Source organism: Acanthaster planci, linkage group LG04 (genome assembly GCF_054643075.1).
Source record: "Acanthaster planci isolate LZ-2023a linkage group LG04, COTS_SCS, whole genome shotgun sequence".
Classification (NCBI taxonomy): domain Eukaryota; kingdom Metazoa; phylum Echinodermata; class Asteroidea; order Valvatida; family Acanthasteridae; genus Acanthaster; species Acanthaster planci.
In genome coordinates this window covers 3,262,576-3,280,745 of record NC_141780.1, presented here as the reverse complement: position 1 = coordinate 3,280,745, position 18,170 = coordinate 3,262,576, and the positions used below count along the sequence as shown (strand labels likewise).

The window sequence follows — 18,170 nt, the reverse complement described above, 5'->3', positions numbered from 1 at the left end:
GGCAGTTTGTCTGTTTGTGTGTGTTTCGATGTAACGCACTGTTCATGATCACATTCTACGGACTCGTCACCGTCACCATTTGGGCGACTGGTGTCCGTAAACCAACGACGGATTACTGAGATCCGTGTGAAACAAACACGGCCAAGTATTTTTCATGAGGACGCGTCGGTCAGTCACAGTGCGCGAAATCTGTCAACGCGTTGCAAACTTGGAGGAGCACAGTTGTGAATCGCCCGTAATTTAAGCTATCTCAAGGCAAATGATTTGAGGATTTATTTACAAAAGGCAAGAAACAAGGGGGAAATGCAGCCAACATTGTATATCACAAATCCAATTTGAAAATCTGTACGTTGTCCACGTTATGGACGGAGCGAACTGCTGTGAAAGGACTGGGTTCTCGAAGTGACGTCATCGCGAGAATTTGCAAGGTTTGGCCATCTATACCGGTGTTTCCAGCACACTGTCTGTCGTTCGCTTGTGTGGGTGTTTGTACGCAAACACAAAACGGCGTTTGACTGGACCAGGTGCGGATATAATTGCGTACTTGAAGTGCTACGTGCCAGGCGTTGCATTTTCATGTTCCAATTGTTCCAAATGTTCCAAATTCTAATGCTGAGAAGATAAGACACGTTGAATAAAGATCGAACAGTCGACAGACATTGTAGATACTGAAACACTGTTATGATGAGGTGTGTGGTTGTTACATTTCCCACAGTTTCCCACGGACTAAACGTGGACTTCGTCGAGTGCCGAATGTCCTCACTTGGTGGTTCTTCCTCGCTCATTTTGCGATTCCTTTCTGCTAAGCTTTAAAACTGCGGGAGGGAATCGGCACTGAGTGTAAAAAAAACCGCGTTCATTGGAACCCCAGAAACTGCCGATAATCGTTATCGACCAATTTTACTGTTATTTTGACTGCGGATAATTACAGTCGCGCCAAGCACAGCAAATGAGGCGTTTATGCGTTTCTCTCTCTCATCTTGAGCAAGGACTTTGCAATATGTGTAACGTGTGCAAGTGCTCAGTTTGTGGTTTTAGACAAGAAGTGGTTGGACCGAGCTTATGCACACTGGCGTGTCGTCGACTTTGACGGGCCATCTGTGCTCGTAATGCTAGCTTGATGAAGGAACATTTTGTTTGGTTCTCTCGATTTTGTTAAGGAACGTTGTACCATTATAGACTGCTCCCAAACCTAACGAGTTTGAAGCGAGTGACGAGGGCTTCAGTTTGTGGATATTTTCCCAGTTTCGCATGCATGTGATAATGTAGCCAGAGGCTGGTCCGGAATGGGTCGTTAAGGCGGTTTACCTCGCTGTTGAGGGCACTAGCGTGCCCTTATCTGCTTATGGTTTACCGCTTACAAGGGAAGATCACCGGTGGACCGATGTTACGGCAGTTTGTCTTCAATGGTGTGTTGTGGAGTAACTCACTGTTCATTCGCTGACGGTGACGAGTTCATTTGTGCGTTTCTCTCACTGTTTGCTATGTTCTCCTTCCCTATACCGTCTGCCGCGTGAAATTGCACAGTCTGCGGTCGGATGGACCATACGGTTGTATCAGGATTCTACGAGGTTTTCAACACTCGCAGATGTGCTTCACAGTGGTAGTTCTACGAAATCAAAGGAGGCTCATTTTCGAGTTTCTCTCGGTGATTTGAGTGTTTTCCCCTTTGCATGCCGTTTCCGCATAGACTGTTCACTTTGTGGTGTTTTTGAAACCGCGATTTGGACCGGGTTTTTGTAAGCTTGAGATCTCCAGTAGCACGCTAGCTTCTTTTTTGACCTGCAAGGACTCGAAATATGTATATTTTGGCGTTTCTCTCGCTCGTTTGAGCTGCATGTCGCGCTCTGCCTGTTACCGTGCGAGCCACTCGCTATCTTGTTCGATTGCAAATGCGCGCTTGGACCGGGATTGTGGCACCTTTTGTAGAACTAGACTGGTTCCTTATAAACTAATGTGGATATGACCTGTGAGTTACGAATTCAGCTGCGGTACTAGTGAACACGAGTTGCAAGACATCATCATCACACAGCAGTTAGAGGTAGACGCAGACGGGTAGGTGGTATATATTGTTGGATTTTTTGTCCCTAGGCCTAGATTACGTGTGTATTTTGGTTGGAATCGACACTTGTTGTTTTTCTGTATTGCTAGAGTTTTCATGATGGAGTACAGTCGTGTTTAAGTTTGTTTAGATTGTCGTTCCTTTTTCATGTCATCATGGTTCATGTCTTCGCATGATAGATAGGGCCTAGTCCGAGTAACTTTGACTGTAAAATCACCGTTTCAAACTTTCGCCCGACCCATGTCCTGTTGTTAAAAAGACGATTTATAAAGCCTAGGGTACTAGAGATTGCATTTGAGCATGTTGAGGGTTCATGTACATGTATAGTACTGTTTCTCTTTTTTACTCTTGGTCGGGTGCATGATCCAAGTGGTACCCCCAGAACTGTGGGGCTGGACGTTCGCCTAGCCCCACTAGCGTGGCACGGACTCTCGGGAGTGAGAGTCTGTGGCACACTAGTGGGGCTAGACGTTCACCGTGCTATGCTCCCGTCAAACGGTTACCCCATGGTACTGGGATTACATGAGTGGCAGGAGAATGGCCTACATCACAAGTATAAGTGAGAGTACCCCCAGAACTGGTGGGTCCGCCCCGCTCCCGTTCGTGGGAGCGGGGCAGATGTCGGACCCCACAGTTCTGGGGTGTATTAAAGTGAGAGCAGGTTGGGGCTCGATTGGTCTATCTGGTATCAGCACGATCTCTGTGCACTCACTTGATCTTACTTTATTATCTGTCCATAATTTTTACCTGAAGATGTTTCCAATTCCTTCCTAATTCATAGTAATGGATGATTGTTTCCAAAAAGGGAAATAAACTCTGAGATTTCACACAGGATCGACTGATAGTACAATGCAATCTTGGTAATCAATGGATCATGCCCAAGTATGCTCTGATGAGGAGTAATTTCTTTCATCACATGAATAAATAGACTCAGTAACTGGGGCGTTGTACTCTTTTTAAATTTGTAAAGATTTTTTTACAGTGGCATTCGTACTACTGCCGTTGTTGTTTCTATATTTCAGGGTTGTCCCAGACACACCAACTCATCAAGATGCCTCTCCCAGCAGCCTTGGCAGCTCGGCTGAGAAAACGAGGGATTCTACAAGACGGCACTTCCCCACAAGGTACTCCCTATCCTGTCTATCCCTAAAGCTATCCTCACGCCAAACGATAAACTTGTTCTACTTCTGGCCAGAGCGGTTACCTATAAGTAGCAAAGTGAACATTGTTTGGTTTATTCATTTTGTGGTAAGTTATGCTCAATTCAGATGCACATCTTGCCACTTCACGCAAAGGGCTTGTAAACTTGTAACGGTCTTCCATGAAAATGACACATGATCTGGCAGTGTTGGTAATAGTAGGTGACCTGTACAATGCCCTCACACCTCACTGGTTTCCAACCCCATTGGTTTTGTTCATACACACACAGAGGCTCTGACTAGTCTGTGGATACCGTGCACGATATGGGGCCGATGGGTACCCCCCCCACATCCAATCCCTATACACACTCTAGACTGTTGTTACCTAACACATCCCCCTAGAAGTCTGTAAAGAATTCCTGAGATTCCAATCAAACAATGACCAACACAAAGGCGGGGGGTTCTCTCCGCCCCATATCTTGCATCATATGAGTCTGTGGAGGCTAGTGTGGTACCCTGTGCATCTATGTTATTACCACACTTTGTATCACACTGTTATGCGAGTGGCCCTTAGTTGATGGCTTGGGGCATGTTTTGACAACCCGAACCAAGAACATGTTTCAGCTCTGGTCATTGGTTAAATATTTTTGGGCCATGTCGATTATGCCTCCTTGATGTCATCATTCTGACCAAACGAGAACCAAATTTTGGAGTCAGTTCAGTGCCGGTTCAAAATGGTGGAAAATAAACAGGCAGTTCATGTCGCCCCTCAAATAACTACATTTATATTTCAAAATTTGTTGTTACATGTTGCAAATCAAAGAGATACTTTTTTTTTAGAACACATGTAAAAAGACAGAGCAAGCACTGACTAGAAACATGCCAAACATTGAGTGAAAAGGATGTTCGGCAACAGTGTCGTCTGCTTCCTCGCGCTTGCCTCTCTCAGATGATACAACCGTTTCTGGTTCTTTGCTTTTGTGGGCCACCCTTAACATGTTTCTGGTTATTGCTTTGACATCAAAAACATGTTTATTGTTAGGGGTCGCCAAAACACGCCCCTGTCATTATCACCACTGCAGCATTTCCTGGGATTGTAGAAACAACAGCATGACAGTGACAAATGTCACACAGATCTTGTGACAATGACACCACGGTCCTAATTTGCGATGCCCCTCTTGGTTGTGAGCCGTAGCCACAGTATCTTGCCAATTTGAAACATCACAATTTTCTGCCACAAATAACTCCACACCTCAATCCATCATAAGCAAGTGTCTGTTATCCGGTTGCTCGATCAATCGAATCTATGTGTTGATAATTTGGGTGCATTTTCTTACATGATTAGTCATCAGCCACTTTGGAAATCACAGTTTGTCTTCTGGAATGCACAACAGCACAACCGAAAACATCTTGAACCAAATGTTGAATAACCTGTATAGTATTTCAAACATTTCATAAGATTAACTGTAAGATAGCGTGCATTGTACAAATTCCATTTGAGGATCTCAAGACAAACGGTTTGCTTGTTTGTCACTGTTCAGGAAACTTCACATGAAAATAAGCCTCCCAAAAAGGCTTATGATTAGCCTTAAATGTAATTGAAAACGTAATGAGGAATTAATTTTTAAAAAAACTTTTTGACATTTCTAGTTGTGAGTTATTTTTGTACATGTAGTATGATTCGCTGAAAGGTCCATGAGGAGAAGGGTTCCCCACAACTTTCTGTACCACTTTTCTGAGACAAAAAGTCGCTGTTTTGGACATTTTTGTGTTGCAGATCCTCATGAGGAAATCATAGCGCAGGATTACTCCACGGAAGACATGCCGTCACAGCAGAAAGCGTCTGCTGGTGAGGATGCAGTGGTGGCCCCAGCAGCCGGAGAGAGCCTCCCCCCAGGCTGGTTTAAAGTCAAGGATCATGTCAGGCAAGTGCCAGGCTAGCCTTCTCTTCGGAGGAGTCATATTCGGGAAACGCTGTGTTCCTAGTGCCACCAAGATTTAGTTGTGACAGTTGGTGAAATAGAGTAGTGTTTGAAAGGCAATCCTGATTGTTCTGTCCTTTCATGTGCAAGACTGACATTAAAGAAATCCTTCAATCCCAAATTATAGTGTTTAAGTTAAAAAATGTTTTAAAAACTTTCCCATATGTACCGTTTAAACGTTTAGCCAGCACTTTACAGAGGTCATCGCCACCTACCTCAGTGTTTTTATATATGCCTAATTAATTATATAGTTCAACAATGTACATGATACGAACAATGTAAACATGTAGATTGATGTTGGGGCATTAACCCAGTAAGAGCCACTGTAAAAATTGAGATCCCTCAGCCCGCTTTTCAGCTATTATTCTCGGCCCACGCTCGAGCGAACACGGTGAAATAAGGCAGACCCTGGCTCTTGTATATATGGTGATTGGCCTCTGTGTGTTGCCAAGAAATGAAAGGCCGAATTTGCATCATAAATCACCAGCTTCACAATGGTCCCCACTTTGAAAAGAGGCAACGGGAATGTGGAAGCGTGAGTAGAGCCGCATGCCACCGAACAATTAACCTTTTCTCTGTGTAATTCAAAGCGTGCAGCACATGCAGGGCCACAAACCGAGAATTTACGGTTTGGCAGGTGGCCTTCATGGCCAAGCAAAGCTGGAATTCTTGGAGTCGGCTTTCAGAAAAAAATTCCCGTTGTCAAGGGGTTAAAAAAAGCTATTTTTCTGTAACAAGCATCGTTTACAATCGAAATGAACACCAGATTGCATCAATCAAAAACATCAAATCTCTAAAAGGGGCGGTTCCGTTTAAACATTTGGGAAAATCTGTGAACAAATTTGGAACTTTTTTTGTCTAAACGTGTAAATGGTAGCTACTCTAATCTGACAGGTAACCTCCATTGATGCCTGAGTATTGCAGCCAGGCTTGCAGCCCAGTAAAGGGAGCTCAGATTGTGTGGTGTTGCGTAATTTCCTTTGTTCCCGAAATGGGCAAAGTACATTGCTGAATGGAAGTGGTGTCTTTTCAAACGCAGCCAGATTAGCATGCAGCGGTACTGTATCACCCGTTGCTGGAGTGCTGGAGGAGCACATTTGTCCCCGCTGCTAATCCGCGGGCGCGAAATGCCATAATCAGTGGTATTCTGTTTCAAAACAATGACGGATTACCTCCACTTATACCAGCCGAAAAATGACGGCAATGCCCAGCAGCTCGGTCTTTTGTTCCGAGTACGGTCTTTTGTTACAAGGCCCGGCTCCTTTATCCGATTTCAGGCACCCGGGCTATGCCGGCTAGTCATCGGTGAATGGTTTTTCAAGGCTCCCTTGTCTGGCGACTTGTCCAACCAATTGATTGTAGTGGCCACTCTATCACTTACTGCTCTGTCGTCATTTTTCACACAGTGGGTATCACTATTACTGGGACGCAGAAAAAGATTTAGTGTCGTGGCTGCCCCCTAGTGGTAAGTATAGAGACACTTGACAGACCTCTTTCACTCTCAGAACTTCACAAATTACACATGGTAGAAGTGCTCCGAGTGAAGACTGGATTTTTTTGCGTTGTAGCAGGTCTTTGCACAACGGAATTTTACCAATGTGCAGCCAATTTTACGCCTTCCATTCAACAGCATTATGTAGAAAAACCTTTGTCTTGTAGCTTACCAGTTCAGGTTGAACTTACCCGTTTTTGTACGTCATTGATGAAAACCAACACATCCCCTCCTTATGGACAACATCCAGATCCCAAGGCTCAGGTCACCCTGCCGGCAGTCCAACTGAATGAAGCCCAGGACCACAAGACCAAGACACAGTCACAGCCCCTGCCGCCCGGCACTGAAGTAAGGAGTGCGAACGAAATCCGGCACGAGAGACCCATGGTGAGACAAGATACAACTCACACAAGTGTGTTTCTTTTTCTCAAAGTTAGAGACTCAAGTGGACTTGTCTACATTGGTTGCTGCGCTTCCTAGGGGCCATTGTGCACCACTATCTCTGGTTTACCGTCAAACGTTTATGTAAAAAATTATTCTTGGGCAATGGTAAAGATTGAAATTGACACGAGGTCACGGTGGTGCCAATGTAAGGAGAACACAGCTGCATCTTCCTAACCAGCTGTTTGTATTTAACCATTTGCAGACAGCAAGGCCTGCGATGCATGCTGTGAAAACTCCACTGTGGTTGTCTAACCGTGTAATTTAACTGATTTTTTCAGGTCGGCACAATTGGACCAATGCGGCCAGGATCCGAGCCCCGACGACAGGCAGAGAGACCCTCACCGTATCAGAAGTCACATCGAGAAGACAGAGGTAAGTCGCATCGGAAAAAAAAGTCAAGCGCGGCAATGACTACGGAACAAATTGGAATTGTCTGGAGTTTCTTGGATGGCGTATAATTAATGAGATGTGGTGACGGGCAATGTCATCTTATTTGTTCAAACTCGGATCAAGTTAGAAAGTCTGGTCTGCAGGCATGTTCTCACCCATGGTCGCGTGATATCTGTGGTCATGCCATGTTAGACCATCGAGAATCAATGCTCTGTAAAAACTGTGTTGCACGTTGCTTTTTTTGAAATAAGAGATGGCAAACAAGACCAGCTTGTATGACCTGTGAGTTCCACGGTAGCAGAGGAACTGACAAAAAGAACCAGAAAGAGCCAGTTTAATATTCCAGAACAGCAAGGTCATTGGAGAAGAATGCACCTGAGGCCATGCTAATTCAAGCATGTTCAGTGCATGTGACCAGGAGTTTATACAGCCATGCTGGTAAGGTCACGCCCCCCCACACATTTGTCAATGTTCTTGAATGACCTACGGTGTGTTTCAATGGACCACTCCCATGAAATATGCAAATTAGACGGGCGCATGCACTGCCACTGGTTGGCAAGTGGGGCCGTCAACGCTGTCGGCAGAGTGGAGACCTGCTGTAACCATAACCTGGTGTGTTGAAGGTCAATCGAAACCATATCACAACCTTTTTTGGATACTTCAGCTCGCTTTTTTCGAAACTAAGTGAAGTTTTCAGTGTCCTGAGGTTGGCAAGGAACAGTTCCATGTCTTTAACCACTTCGTGCCGGGGCATTTTTCAATGTTGATGATGCTGGGCCGGCATGACTATCATTTTTTCCATTTTCAAAATCCTTCAAAAATTTATCATTTCATTTAACGGTCGTTTATAGCCGCACAAAGTAATCTTTAGGCGCTACTCTAAGTCGACAGGTGACCTTCATTGACGCCCGAGTATTTCAGCCAGGCCTGCAGCCTTGTACACAGAGCCCAGATTGTGCAGTGTTGTATAACTGTCTTTTGTTCATAAACCTGGCTCAGTGCACTGCTGGCCTCTTTTCAATAGGGGCCAGATTAGCGTGCAGCAGTGCTGTGTGGCTCATTGCTGCAGTGGTGGAGTGCTTTTGTCCCCGGTGGTAATCTGCTAGCTCTCAATGCCCCAAACCCTGGTATCTGGTTTCAAAACAAGGCTGGATTATCACCACTTTTGAGAGTGAAAAATGTCGGTAATGCCCAGCAGCCTGGTCTTTTGTTCGGAGTACGGTCTTTTGTTACAGGGCCCTGTTTCCTTTGTCTGAGTTCGGAGACCCCGGCCACGCATATAAACCATACGTCTCCGATTCGGGAGTCCCCGGCAGGAAGTGCTTAAGTTTAGCAGTCCTATTAAACTGCTAGTACAGAAACAGCGTGTATGGGCTAAGAATTGCACGCGTGGAGATTTGTATTGTTACGTCATACATTTAAGCAACTTTGCCAACCAGTGGTATTAATACGCATGCACCTGCCTTATTTGCATATTTAATGGGAAAGGTCCTTTTCGAGTATGCTCTTTTGAAACCCCCCCCCCACTTACCTACTTAAGTAAATCTGCATTGTGTGTACAAAAGATACCCAAAGCGTTTTCACATACATGTGAGTCATCAATTCCAAGTGCAAATGTGCAATTTTGGATGTTGTTTGTATGTTAAATGCAGCAATTCATGTGACTAAAAAAACTGGTACAGCACATTCAGTTGGTTTCCATTGCAGGGCACGCTGCAAAAAAATTGGAAAGACTATTTTTTTGTGCTGCTTAATCTGTGAAATTGTCTTTGGGATCCTCTGAAATGGAAAATGGGCATGTTTGAAGGGGAGAATAATTGATTGGTTTGTGTTCTGTTACTGCTGAAAGGGTCACAAAAGTGGTGTACAAAATGGCAACATTAACCACTGACCAGTCAAAAGCACACTCGTTACGAGATTTCAAAAACCAATTGTCGGTGAAATGAATGAATAAATGAGGTGTTGCTGGTGGTTTCACAGTTTGTTGACAGGATTACAGGGCAACAGGTGACGCGGCCTATCATGTTACAATCCCTGTTTCGGTGCTTAATAAGACTACTATGCCTGCTCAAAGATAAGTCTGCTAGGTTCACAGGGGAATAAATAGACTTCTACTGATTGAATACACCCTTTCCAAATTTCAATGTTTACTCAGCAGCTTCCCAAATGTAGCCTTTCCTTTTTTTCCTCTTGATTTCTTAGAATCGCAGCGGCACCGAAGTAAAAAAGATGACGAGTTGGATCCCATGGATCCTAGCGCATATTCTGATGCACCAAGGTAGGATCATAGAGTATTTACTCCTGGCAATTTTTGGCTACAAGTCTGTCTGAATCCTCTGCTACACAGGCACTTTAGACACAGCACATTTCAAAGGGCATCTAGTAACACTAGCCATGATCTACTTTCCTCAAACATTTGAACTCCACCAAAAGTTGTGATTGGGTTTCGTGAGGTCCTTGGGGCTTTAAATTAAAAAAAAAGTATCAGATTTGATAGGAGTAATTTACAATCCCACTGAACCATCATTAGAGGATTCAAACCAAGGGAATCATGCACTGCATTGTGGGAAAAGGTTGACATGGTGCAGACTTCTATTTGAGTCACAAAGCATTGAGTCTGAGTCCAAGTTTGAGTCACATCTCTCGAGTCCACGTCCCGAGTCATCTAGTTTGAGTACGAGTCACAAAGGTTAAACGCAAGTCACGAGTCACCTTTATTATTGCATTGGAAACACATTTTGATATTCTGCAAATGTTTCAGTTGCAGATATGAAGCATTTTTCCTCTTTATTTCTCCTGCAGAGTTTGCATTCTGCACTTGATCTTCCATTTGCATTTCTCTTAAAGTTGGTAAATTGACTACCGATCTTTGTGCTTTCACATACGCACAGACCATACTGACATCAGATCGTCACACCCATAACCAGTTGCAACTGAGATTTGTCAAACAGCAGTACAGATTGAAACCACTGTGTTTCAAAATGAGAAACTAGTTACTCTTTAGAGTAGGTCTAATTGAGTGTTCCCTGTGTGTTCCATCAGCAGTGAAGGATTGTTAAGAATTTGGGGATGTATCTAGCGTCATTTTTTGGACATTGAAGCCAACACAAGAAGAAACTAGAAACACTTTCCATTTTTTCAGGTCGAATAGAATGTCCTTTTTTTTTGGTTTCAGGGGTAACTGGTCAGCTGGCCTTCCCAAGTCAAATGAAGCCAAGACAGGAGTGGACACCACAGCCAATGGTCCCTTGTTCCAGATGCGGCCGTATCCCAACCCAGGTGCAGTCTTGCGAGCAAACGCAGGCAAAAATGCCGGAAAATGAGTACATCAAGAAGCCACAGAGATTTCCTTCATCTGCTGTCATTTTCATGACTTGCCAGATGGCTGTTTTATGTATGGCTCTTCTACAAAGCAGATTACCACGCTGTGCTTTTCAAGTAAATATAAATAGGCTCAATTCTTCTTGCATACTTTTTTCATTATCTTTCACATTTCTATAAACATTTCAGAAATTAATTTTGGCTTATTTTTGGCTGGCCCTAAAATTATGTCACTGGTTATTACACATTCTGGCCAAATTGCATGTAGCTGTTCAGCTGGAAAATGTAGTGAAACTTATTTGGGTATTGTAGAAGGGCAGCATAGAATAACTCATTTGGGTTTGAACAGTGAACTAACTGGTTTGCTTCATGGGAGCGCATCTGTGATGCTGCCTGGAAAACTGTTTAATTGGGATGAATGCAATTAGTTGTTGTAATATGATGCCAAAAGGCAACATGCCACGATGGGCAACTAGTGTAGTCATCTCCAAAAATGGCTTTTTTCATATTCAAATGTCCTCTGTTTTTCTTCATTTTAATTTCAACTTAGAAACTCCAGTGGAACCTCATTAATAAGAGGTCCCTCAGTCTTTGCAGATTACCTCGTTACAACAGGAACCTTGTAATTATCAGAAATGAAAACAATGAAGAACAAAGGCCTGGGACCTAAAAATATCCATGTTATAAGCAGAATGTTGTTTTAGTGTTCTTAGGAGCAAGGTTGGACTGTAGCCCTGACAGAATCTTCTACACAATTCTTTGTTTGATGTTTAGACTCCCTCCTAACCCCACCTCTTGCCCCTCCCCCCCCAGTTTTGTTAGTGCTGTTGGCTGTCACCAGCACTCACTGGCATCAGAGTGACCCCACAGAAATAACATTTCCGAATTCCCCTTTAAAGCGTGTCCTTCGGGAGAAAAAGGTGGTTGACTCACGGTATGATTTAATGGGGTCTCTGCCTGAAGCTCCTTGGCAAGAGCCAAGTCCTTAGCATCTTCATTATCGTCTGCATTATAGGATTATAGGATATCATTTCTCTAGCTAGCTTTTACACTTGACTATTGACGTCATTGATTCCATGAACTGTCACTCAGTAATTCACGAAGTACATCAGTTATACCCATTTCTTGTTGCTGTGTATGAGAGATCAGTATTTTTTCGCTAAATTGCAACTACAGTTGTTTCAGTCTACAATATTGTATTCCTCCGCTGTGAATAAACTTATCTTAACTAAACAAATTACAAATTCATTTTGTTTCGAAGAGGTGCCCTTTAAATACTGATCCCCCCCCCAACAATTTTTTCTTCGGACTCTCCACAGAAGCAATACACCCGCATTAACGTGCGAAATTCTCAACAGGTAGAACCAAGGCCGGAAGCAGAGGAAACTGTCGAGCCGTGAAATTCGAGGAAGACGAATATCGAGCCATGACATTATTGGCAACAGATTAACAGTTTATTTGGAATGGAGACTGATGATGATGCTGTCGTTAAGGGCTAGTGCACTGACCGTTGGAATTGACAAGACGGAAATTTGCCGTGCTCGTTACGTCACCCACCTTCAGCCGTTGCCACGGGCTGGCTTCGTTAGATCATTTTTAAAGGGGGGTCGTCACTTGATCATTTTAAATGGGGTTGGGGCTCCACTGCGAAAGCCCATCAGCACATTTTATGAGTGCAATGATAGTCTGATTCCTCGACCTGATACTTAGATGCCCTTCCCCTCTACCTTCCTCCTCCATTCTTGTCGTGAGCACCTTGCTTTTGCCGACAAAAACTGACTATTTGTGTGAGGCACCCGCAACAACCCCCTCTAACGATGCTTCTGTGCCGATCCAAGTTCCATTTTGTCAGTTCTTCATCAAAATAAGTCCCATCCCCTTGTTTTTACAAGATCATTTTTGTTTCTGTGGCTTCCCATACGGAGGTTGCAGGTCAGTAATAATTTGTCTGTCGCAATGGGCTCCTAGCTGGACCAAGAGAGGGCGCAATTTTCCTGGCAATGGAGGGAGCCTGGTGGTAACTGCGCATCACTGGTTCACGAACGGCTATGGAACGGAAGCGTTTCAGTCGCATCACTGCAAACAAAATGAGCACTCCCGACTAACGTGGCTTTGTTCAATCAATTGAATGGGGCTCCTGCTCAGGCCGGATAAACCCATCTACATGCGGGGTCGACACAAAACCCTCAGCAGCATATTGATCAACCGTCAACGATGAAAGTTGATCAATTTCAAGGTTCTTTATCATTTTTATACTTTTTCCTTTTTCCTTTACTCCTTTTTTTTTTCAAAGTTTTTGGCGGAGGGGTAGTGCCCATTGCCCCCCTGCCCCTCGGTGATACGAATGCACCCCCATGGTTTCAAACACCAATCGAGAATTCTGAAAGTTGCAGGACTGTTCTGTGTCTCCTTTCGTCGATCGTACCCTGTCACCGCCGCAGCCCAAAATATAAATGCTCTTTGTTTATTCGTAGATTGTCGTCTATTTTCAACTGTAATTTCCACAGAAAGTACCTTGGAACACCTCCGTGTTTATTCAAAATCGGGAATCAGGAGTCGACCTTTTTGCGGTTTTATTAACCTTTCCAGCCTTTAATCTGTGGCCAAAATCTGACTTCGGGTGCTTCTTGTAAATGGATTAGTGAGTTTATCGGAGCAAATATGATCCGAACCGGCCTGGCCGAAGATCCGCTAAATTCGTCTCAAGCTGGTGGGGCTAATTAGTGAGCCAATGCCGGTATACCCTTAGGCCAGAGGTAGCGGGGGAAACGAGAGATCTGCCCTGCAAAACAGAGTTGATGGTACGGCCAACGAGCTCACTAAAGCGTAAAATTCGCCGGGCGTCCGGCACTTCTTCTTCCGCCGTACCCGGATGGAGTGAGGTATACCGACTGTTCGGCGGTGTCCGTTTTTAAAGAATGCTTGCCTTGCGTGTAGCTCGAAATCCAGAGATCAGAAAAATATCTTGGATTGTCAGAGGTCAGGTCCCAATGTAGAGTTGGAAAAGATGTGCCTATCCACCTTAACCGGAAGCACCCCCACATGGGTTGAAAAGAGCCATGCCGGTCGGGAGTGTTCGTTCTGTTGGTTGCGACGCGAATGGAAGTTCCCACCAAAGGAGCCTCCGTTGCTAGGAAAATCGCGCCTTTTCCTTGCCCAGCTCGGGCCCATAGGCAGTGCTGGCGGCAATTGACGCGCGTTATAGGTATAGAAAATTAGGACTCGACTTTACACTGTGACAAAATGTGTTAAACTCCTCTAAAATTGTGATTTGAACCACTCCCCCAAAACCTGGCTCTATTGGACCACTACCCCCACGCTGAACCTTGTATGCCAACAAGATATGTCACATTTATGTTCTGGGGTTTTTTTTACCTGCTTTAAATTCACGAAGATTGATTGGATTATGCTGATTTAGTGTTTAAATGCACGTCCAATCACAAAATGCAAATTATTGGAATCCCTATATACTGTTTATAATTCGCGCAGTCAATTCCAGAATTCACGATGGGTAAATTAAAATGTCATCTGAATAAATAAGCCATGAATAAATCGACTCAACGCAGTGCTTATCCCATCTATTGCCATAAATTCCTCAGTTTGAGAAGATCTATGGTATTCCTGGTCTTCTCGTTATCTTTATTGGCTTATACCCTAATATCCCTCCAATTAAAATATTCTTTACAAACAGTACACTTAAACCCAAAGACTGACATACCAGCAGAATTTTAAGTGGTGTGAATTCAAAGGAAAGAAGAGTCTAGTAGTTAAAGTTTCTAGGAACACAAATCTCGTTCAAATCAGGCCGAACAGTAACGACAGATTTATGTTTTACGTAAGGGTAAGCAAATATTTTATCAGTCTAACAACTTGTATCCCCAAGGGAGTGATTTTTATTATTATGCACAAAAAAATTGATGGCGGTGAAAATCGCTTACCGTCAGACGGAACGATGGAAAATAAACCTCGTCTCTGTGGACAGCGTTCCTTTGATGGTTTTCCCAGTAACTCTATCCATGCACATCGAAGTAATTATGATCAACATCAACCATTTCCTCTCACCCTAGCGCCATCAGGCCTGGCCGCACGGGATCATTATATTTTTATTTCTGGGAGGAAAATAATTGAGAACCCTTCGAGCCGGCTGAGCAGTGGGTTCGTGACCTCGTGCAGGAGTGCCTACAGCTATCGGGTGTCGAGGAGATGAGCAAAACAATGGACTCAACTTTCTTGCTGCATTATGTTTATCCTTGTTCTTAATGGATCTTACAAATTATGATGGTTTGCTATAAACTGCACGACTAAACCTCGCCCAGCGTCGATGCATTATGCCTAAGGGCAGGTCCAGGACGAAATTTGGGGGATCTTTTGTTATGGGCCAACATTTATTAAGGATTTCTTTATAGGCTTTCTGGAGTTTCAAACACTTTCTGGAGGAAAGGATGTGATAGTCGCCAAAATCGTTCTCGTCAAATTCTTCAAACATCAAACACGCCATTGCCTTTCTTTGGGATGTGGATCGGTGAGTGCAGGGCCCCGCTGCATCCACCTACCCTCTCCTCCACCAAGGATTCTGTCTTGCTTTCTTCCTCGTTTTCTTCCTCTGTAAATACTTCGTCCCGAGCGGTGGTGCCGCGGAGCGGGCCGCGGCAAGAATACCAAGGGAAATGTCACGTCGTTCGTTGCACTTCCTCGCATCCACTCATGCAGGCCGATTCATTTTCTTGGAATGGCAAAGCGCATCAATAACTCAGTTCTTCAATTAAGTTAATCAAGGTGCTAGTCGAGAACCTGTAGGGAAAGCCCTGCAGATTTGAGATAACGTCATGGAGTCCGGGGGAAAACAACATCGTCCCATACGGCGGGTTTCGAATTCAGTCAGTGCGTTGAAATTTGCCGAGCGTTGCTGAGTGGTCGTTGGAAAGTCACCACTGAAATGCACGTAGTCTGGTTCCAATTTATCATGTACCGTACGATTGCGGCGGCACTAGTACTGGAGTGAGGTCGCTCGACCCCTGCCTGTGCCCGGCTGACTACGTTATCGTGAGGGATCGAAAAATGTTCGATTTTTTTCCAAATTCATCTTCGTTGTGCGTTCATGATTTGATGTCTTTGGTAAAAGTTACCGATGGTTCAGCCTTTTGGGAGCTTAATAGAAAATTGTCTCTTGTGCCTTGTCGATTTAAGCGGCTTTCGAATAATTGAAACTGTCACTGGCTGAACTCATTGTCAAATTTGATACTCGGCAGCAGCACTTAAACTCACCTACTGCATTTTAAAGTGAGACCAGGCGTAACGTAAGGGCATGTTTCCATGTTTCAACATTGTTACAATTGGCCCCCACCACGAATTTTGGTAGAAAACCTGAAACAAACAAGACCATTATGCATTCCGCCAAATATTTTAGGTTGTGCAGATCGAGGGGGCGTCAACCCTCCCCCGGCTCGCGTGTCATGCTGTGATTACATTTTAATGTCAATGATATTTAATACCCGCATTATGAGGATGAAGGCTGCATTAAGTTGCACGTGGACAGCGCTAGGATTAACCGATCTGCGACGGAGCTAGTCATGATTATCTACGGCGCACATGAAATTGGTTTCGTTGATTGAGAGCCGATTGTTCCACACACAATTGCCTCTGTCATGAGTCACAGTGTCTGTAAACGCAGACCATTACTCAACGCATGACAGTGCTTCACCAGAGCATACCCTTATGATAAAGTGGCAAATCATGTAAAGATAATTACTGAAGCCTCAGTTGGTCATTTTGTTTAATAACTGTTGACGCATTGCCATGGTCTCACCTTTTTGCCCTACCCATCCACAGAAATCCAAGACGAAGGGAAAAGTGGGCTCTCACAAATAAATTTGTGAAAAAAGGGTGAAATTAGATCAACATTCCTATAAAAAAATGAAGTGACAGATTTGTTCTGAGGTGATTCCGAGCCCAGTGTCACGATGAATTTTCAAGGCAAGGGTAATGTAATTACTGTGCTGTGTTATGAACTTTGCATAGTCGGCAGCTCTGGTTGTGAGGATCTCCAGGCACGCGCCTCGCAGTAGTTTTACGGTACCCCGGATCCCAAAATACCGTGACAGGTTGGACGTTAACCTTCAATAGAATTATTGAATGGTATTTTTTTTAGCACGGCCCCGTTTTTTTTCTCGAGTTTCATTCTTAATTTTCTGCATGTAGCGAGGACACTTCAGAGTATATTGAATTCTCTTCTCTGGATCAGCCTTGAATTCCATAAGACAAAGGCAACGGAGAAAATGCCGGTTGTGAGACTGGCAGGAAACTCTGGATTCTTAACATTAAAAGCCACGCATCTAAAAATGGTGAACCGATGGTATGCTTTCTGGCTGGGGGCATAATGTATAATGTGTAATATATTGTGCGAGATGTTTTGGGTTGGGTTGGGTTTGGGTTTGTTTGGGTTGGGTTTGGTTTGGTTTGTTTTGTATTGTTTTGACCAACCTTGTTTATACTTTACATTAAGATTAATTCTGTGATGCAGTTTGAATGCCATCAACGTATTTCAGGGTGGGATATAGGAAAAATAGTAACTTTACAAAGTTTTTAATCGTTTTGCAAATTATTGATTAATATTTATCGTTTTATTTGCAAGTACAATACGTGACCGTTGCACCTTTTTGACACTAACACAAGTTCACTTCCCATCGTAGGCGAATAGGGGGTTTCATAAAGGTCGGTTCATACTTCAGGCGGATACAAAAACGAAGCGAATTTTACGTCACAAAACATTTGCAGCGAAATTTCGTTCGAATTTCAGTATGTTCAACTTTTACAAATTCGTAGCTCAAATGTTTGATCCGATGTCACAAATTGCGTCCACTGTTGCTTCCGTATAAAGTATGATCCGGCCTTAAATATAGCCTAGGCCTAGATCCCGAAATACATTAACCCTAACCGTCCTCAGTCCTCCAACAGGTGAAGGATTGAGGACTGTTAGGGTTAACATTCGTTAGTTTATATACATGTAATCGGAATTCGAAACTTCAAATTAAGGGGGTCAGTTTTCAATTCGGGGGGAATCGTCTCCGAAATGTCTTTATCGTGTCCTCGAATACCAATCATGGAAGCTTGATGATGACGTCACAATACCCTCCAACGACACCACGCGCGGTGCTGAGCCACGCCGCAAGCTCTAAATCTTCGCAGAGACACCCGATTCCGGCGGGGTTTATGAGCTGTTCGGTCTAAATGACCGAACAACGCAAAACAGAGCGCATCACCAACACTTTCATCATCATCGTCACCAGCAGTAGCGGCAGCAGCGTCATTAAGCATCGGGAGCTGGCGGTACGTTGTCATAC

At 44.0% G+C, this 18,170-nt stretch overlaps 1 protein-coding gene across 1 annotated transcript; it reads left to right on the top strand.

The window, feature by feature from the left end:
- The first annotated feature begins 1,948 nt into the window (after positions 1-1,948).
- pqbp1 (polyglutamine binding protein 1) lies at positions 1,949-12,074 on the top strand. Its single transcript, XM_022243172.2, has 8 exons — positions 1,949-2,055; positions 3,085-3,186; positions 4,979-5,126; positions 6,590-6,648; positions 6,926-7,062; positions 7,398-7,491; positions 9,712-9,787; positions 10,685-12,074. The coding sequence occupies exons 2-8, from the start codon at positions 3,114-3,116 to the stop codon at positions 10,830-10,832; spliced, it is 735 nt and encodes a 244-aa protein (XP_022098864.1). The 5' UTR covers positions 1,949-2,055; positions 3,085-3,113; the 3' UTR covers positions 10,833-12,074.
- The last annotated feature ends 6,096 nt before the right edge of the window (positions 12,075-18,170 follow it).

Bases quoted from the DNA above. Each gene is read 5' to 3' on its own strand.
- pqbp1 (XM_022243172.2), top strand. From the start codon at position 3,114: ATGCCTCTCCCAGCAGCCTTGGCAGCTCGGCTGAGAAAACGAGGGATT. The intron at 7,063-7,397 runs GTGAGACAAGAT...TGATTTTTTCAG, and splicing joins TCCGGCACGAGAGACCCATG to GTCGGCACAATTGGACCAAT. The intron at 9,788-10,684 runs GTAGGATCATAG...TTTTGGTTTCAG, and splicing joins GCATATTCTGATGCACCAAG to GGGTAACTGGTCAGCTGGCC.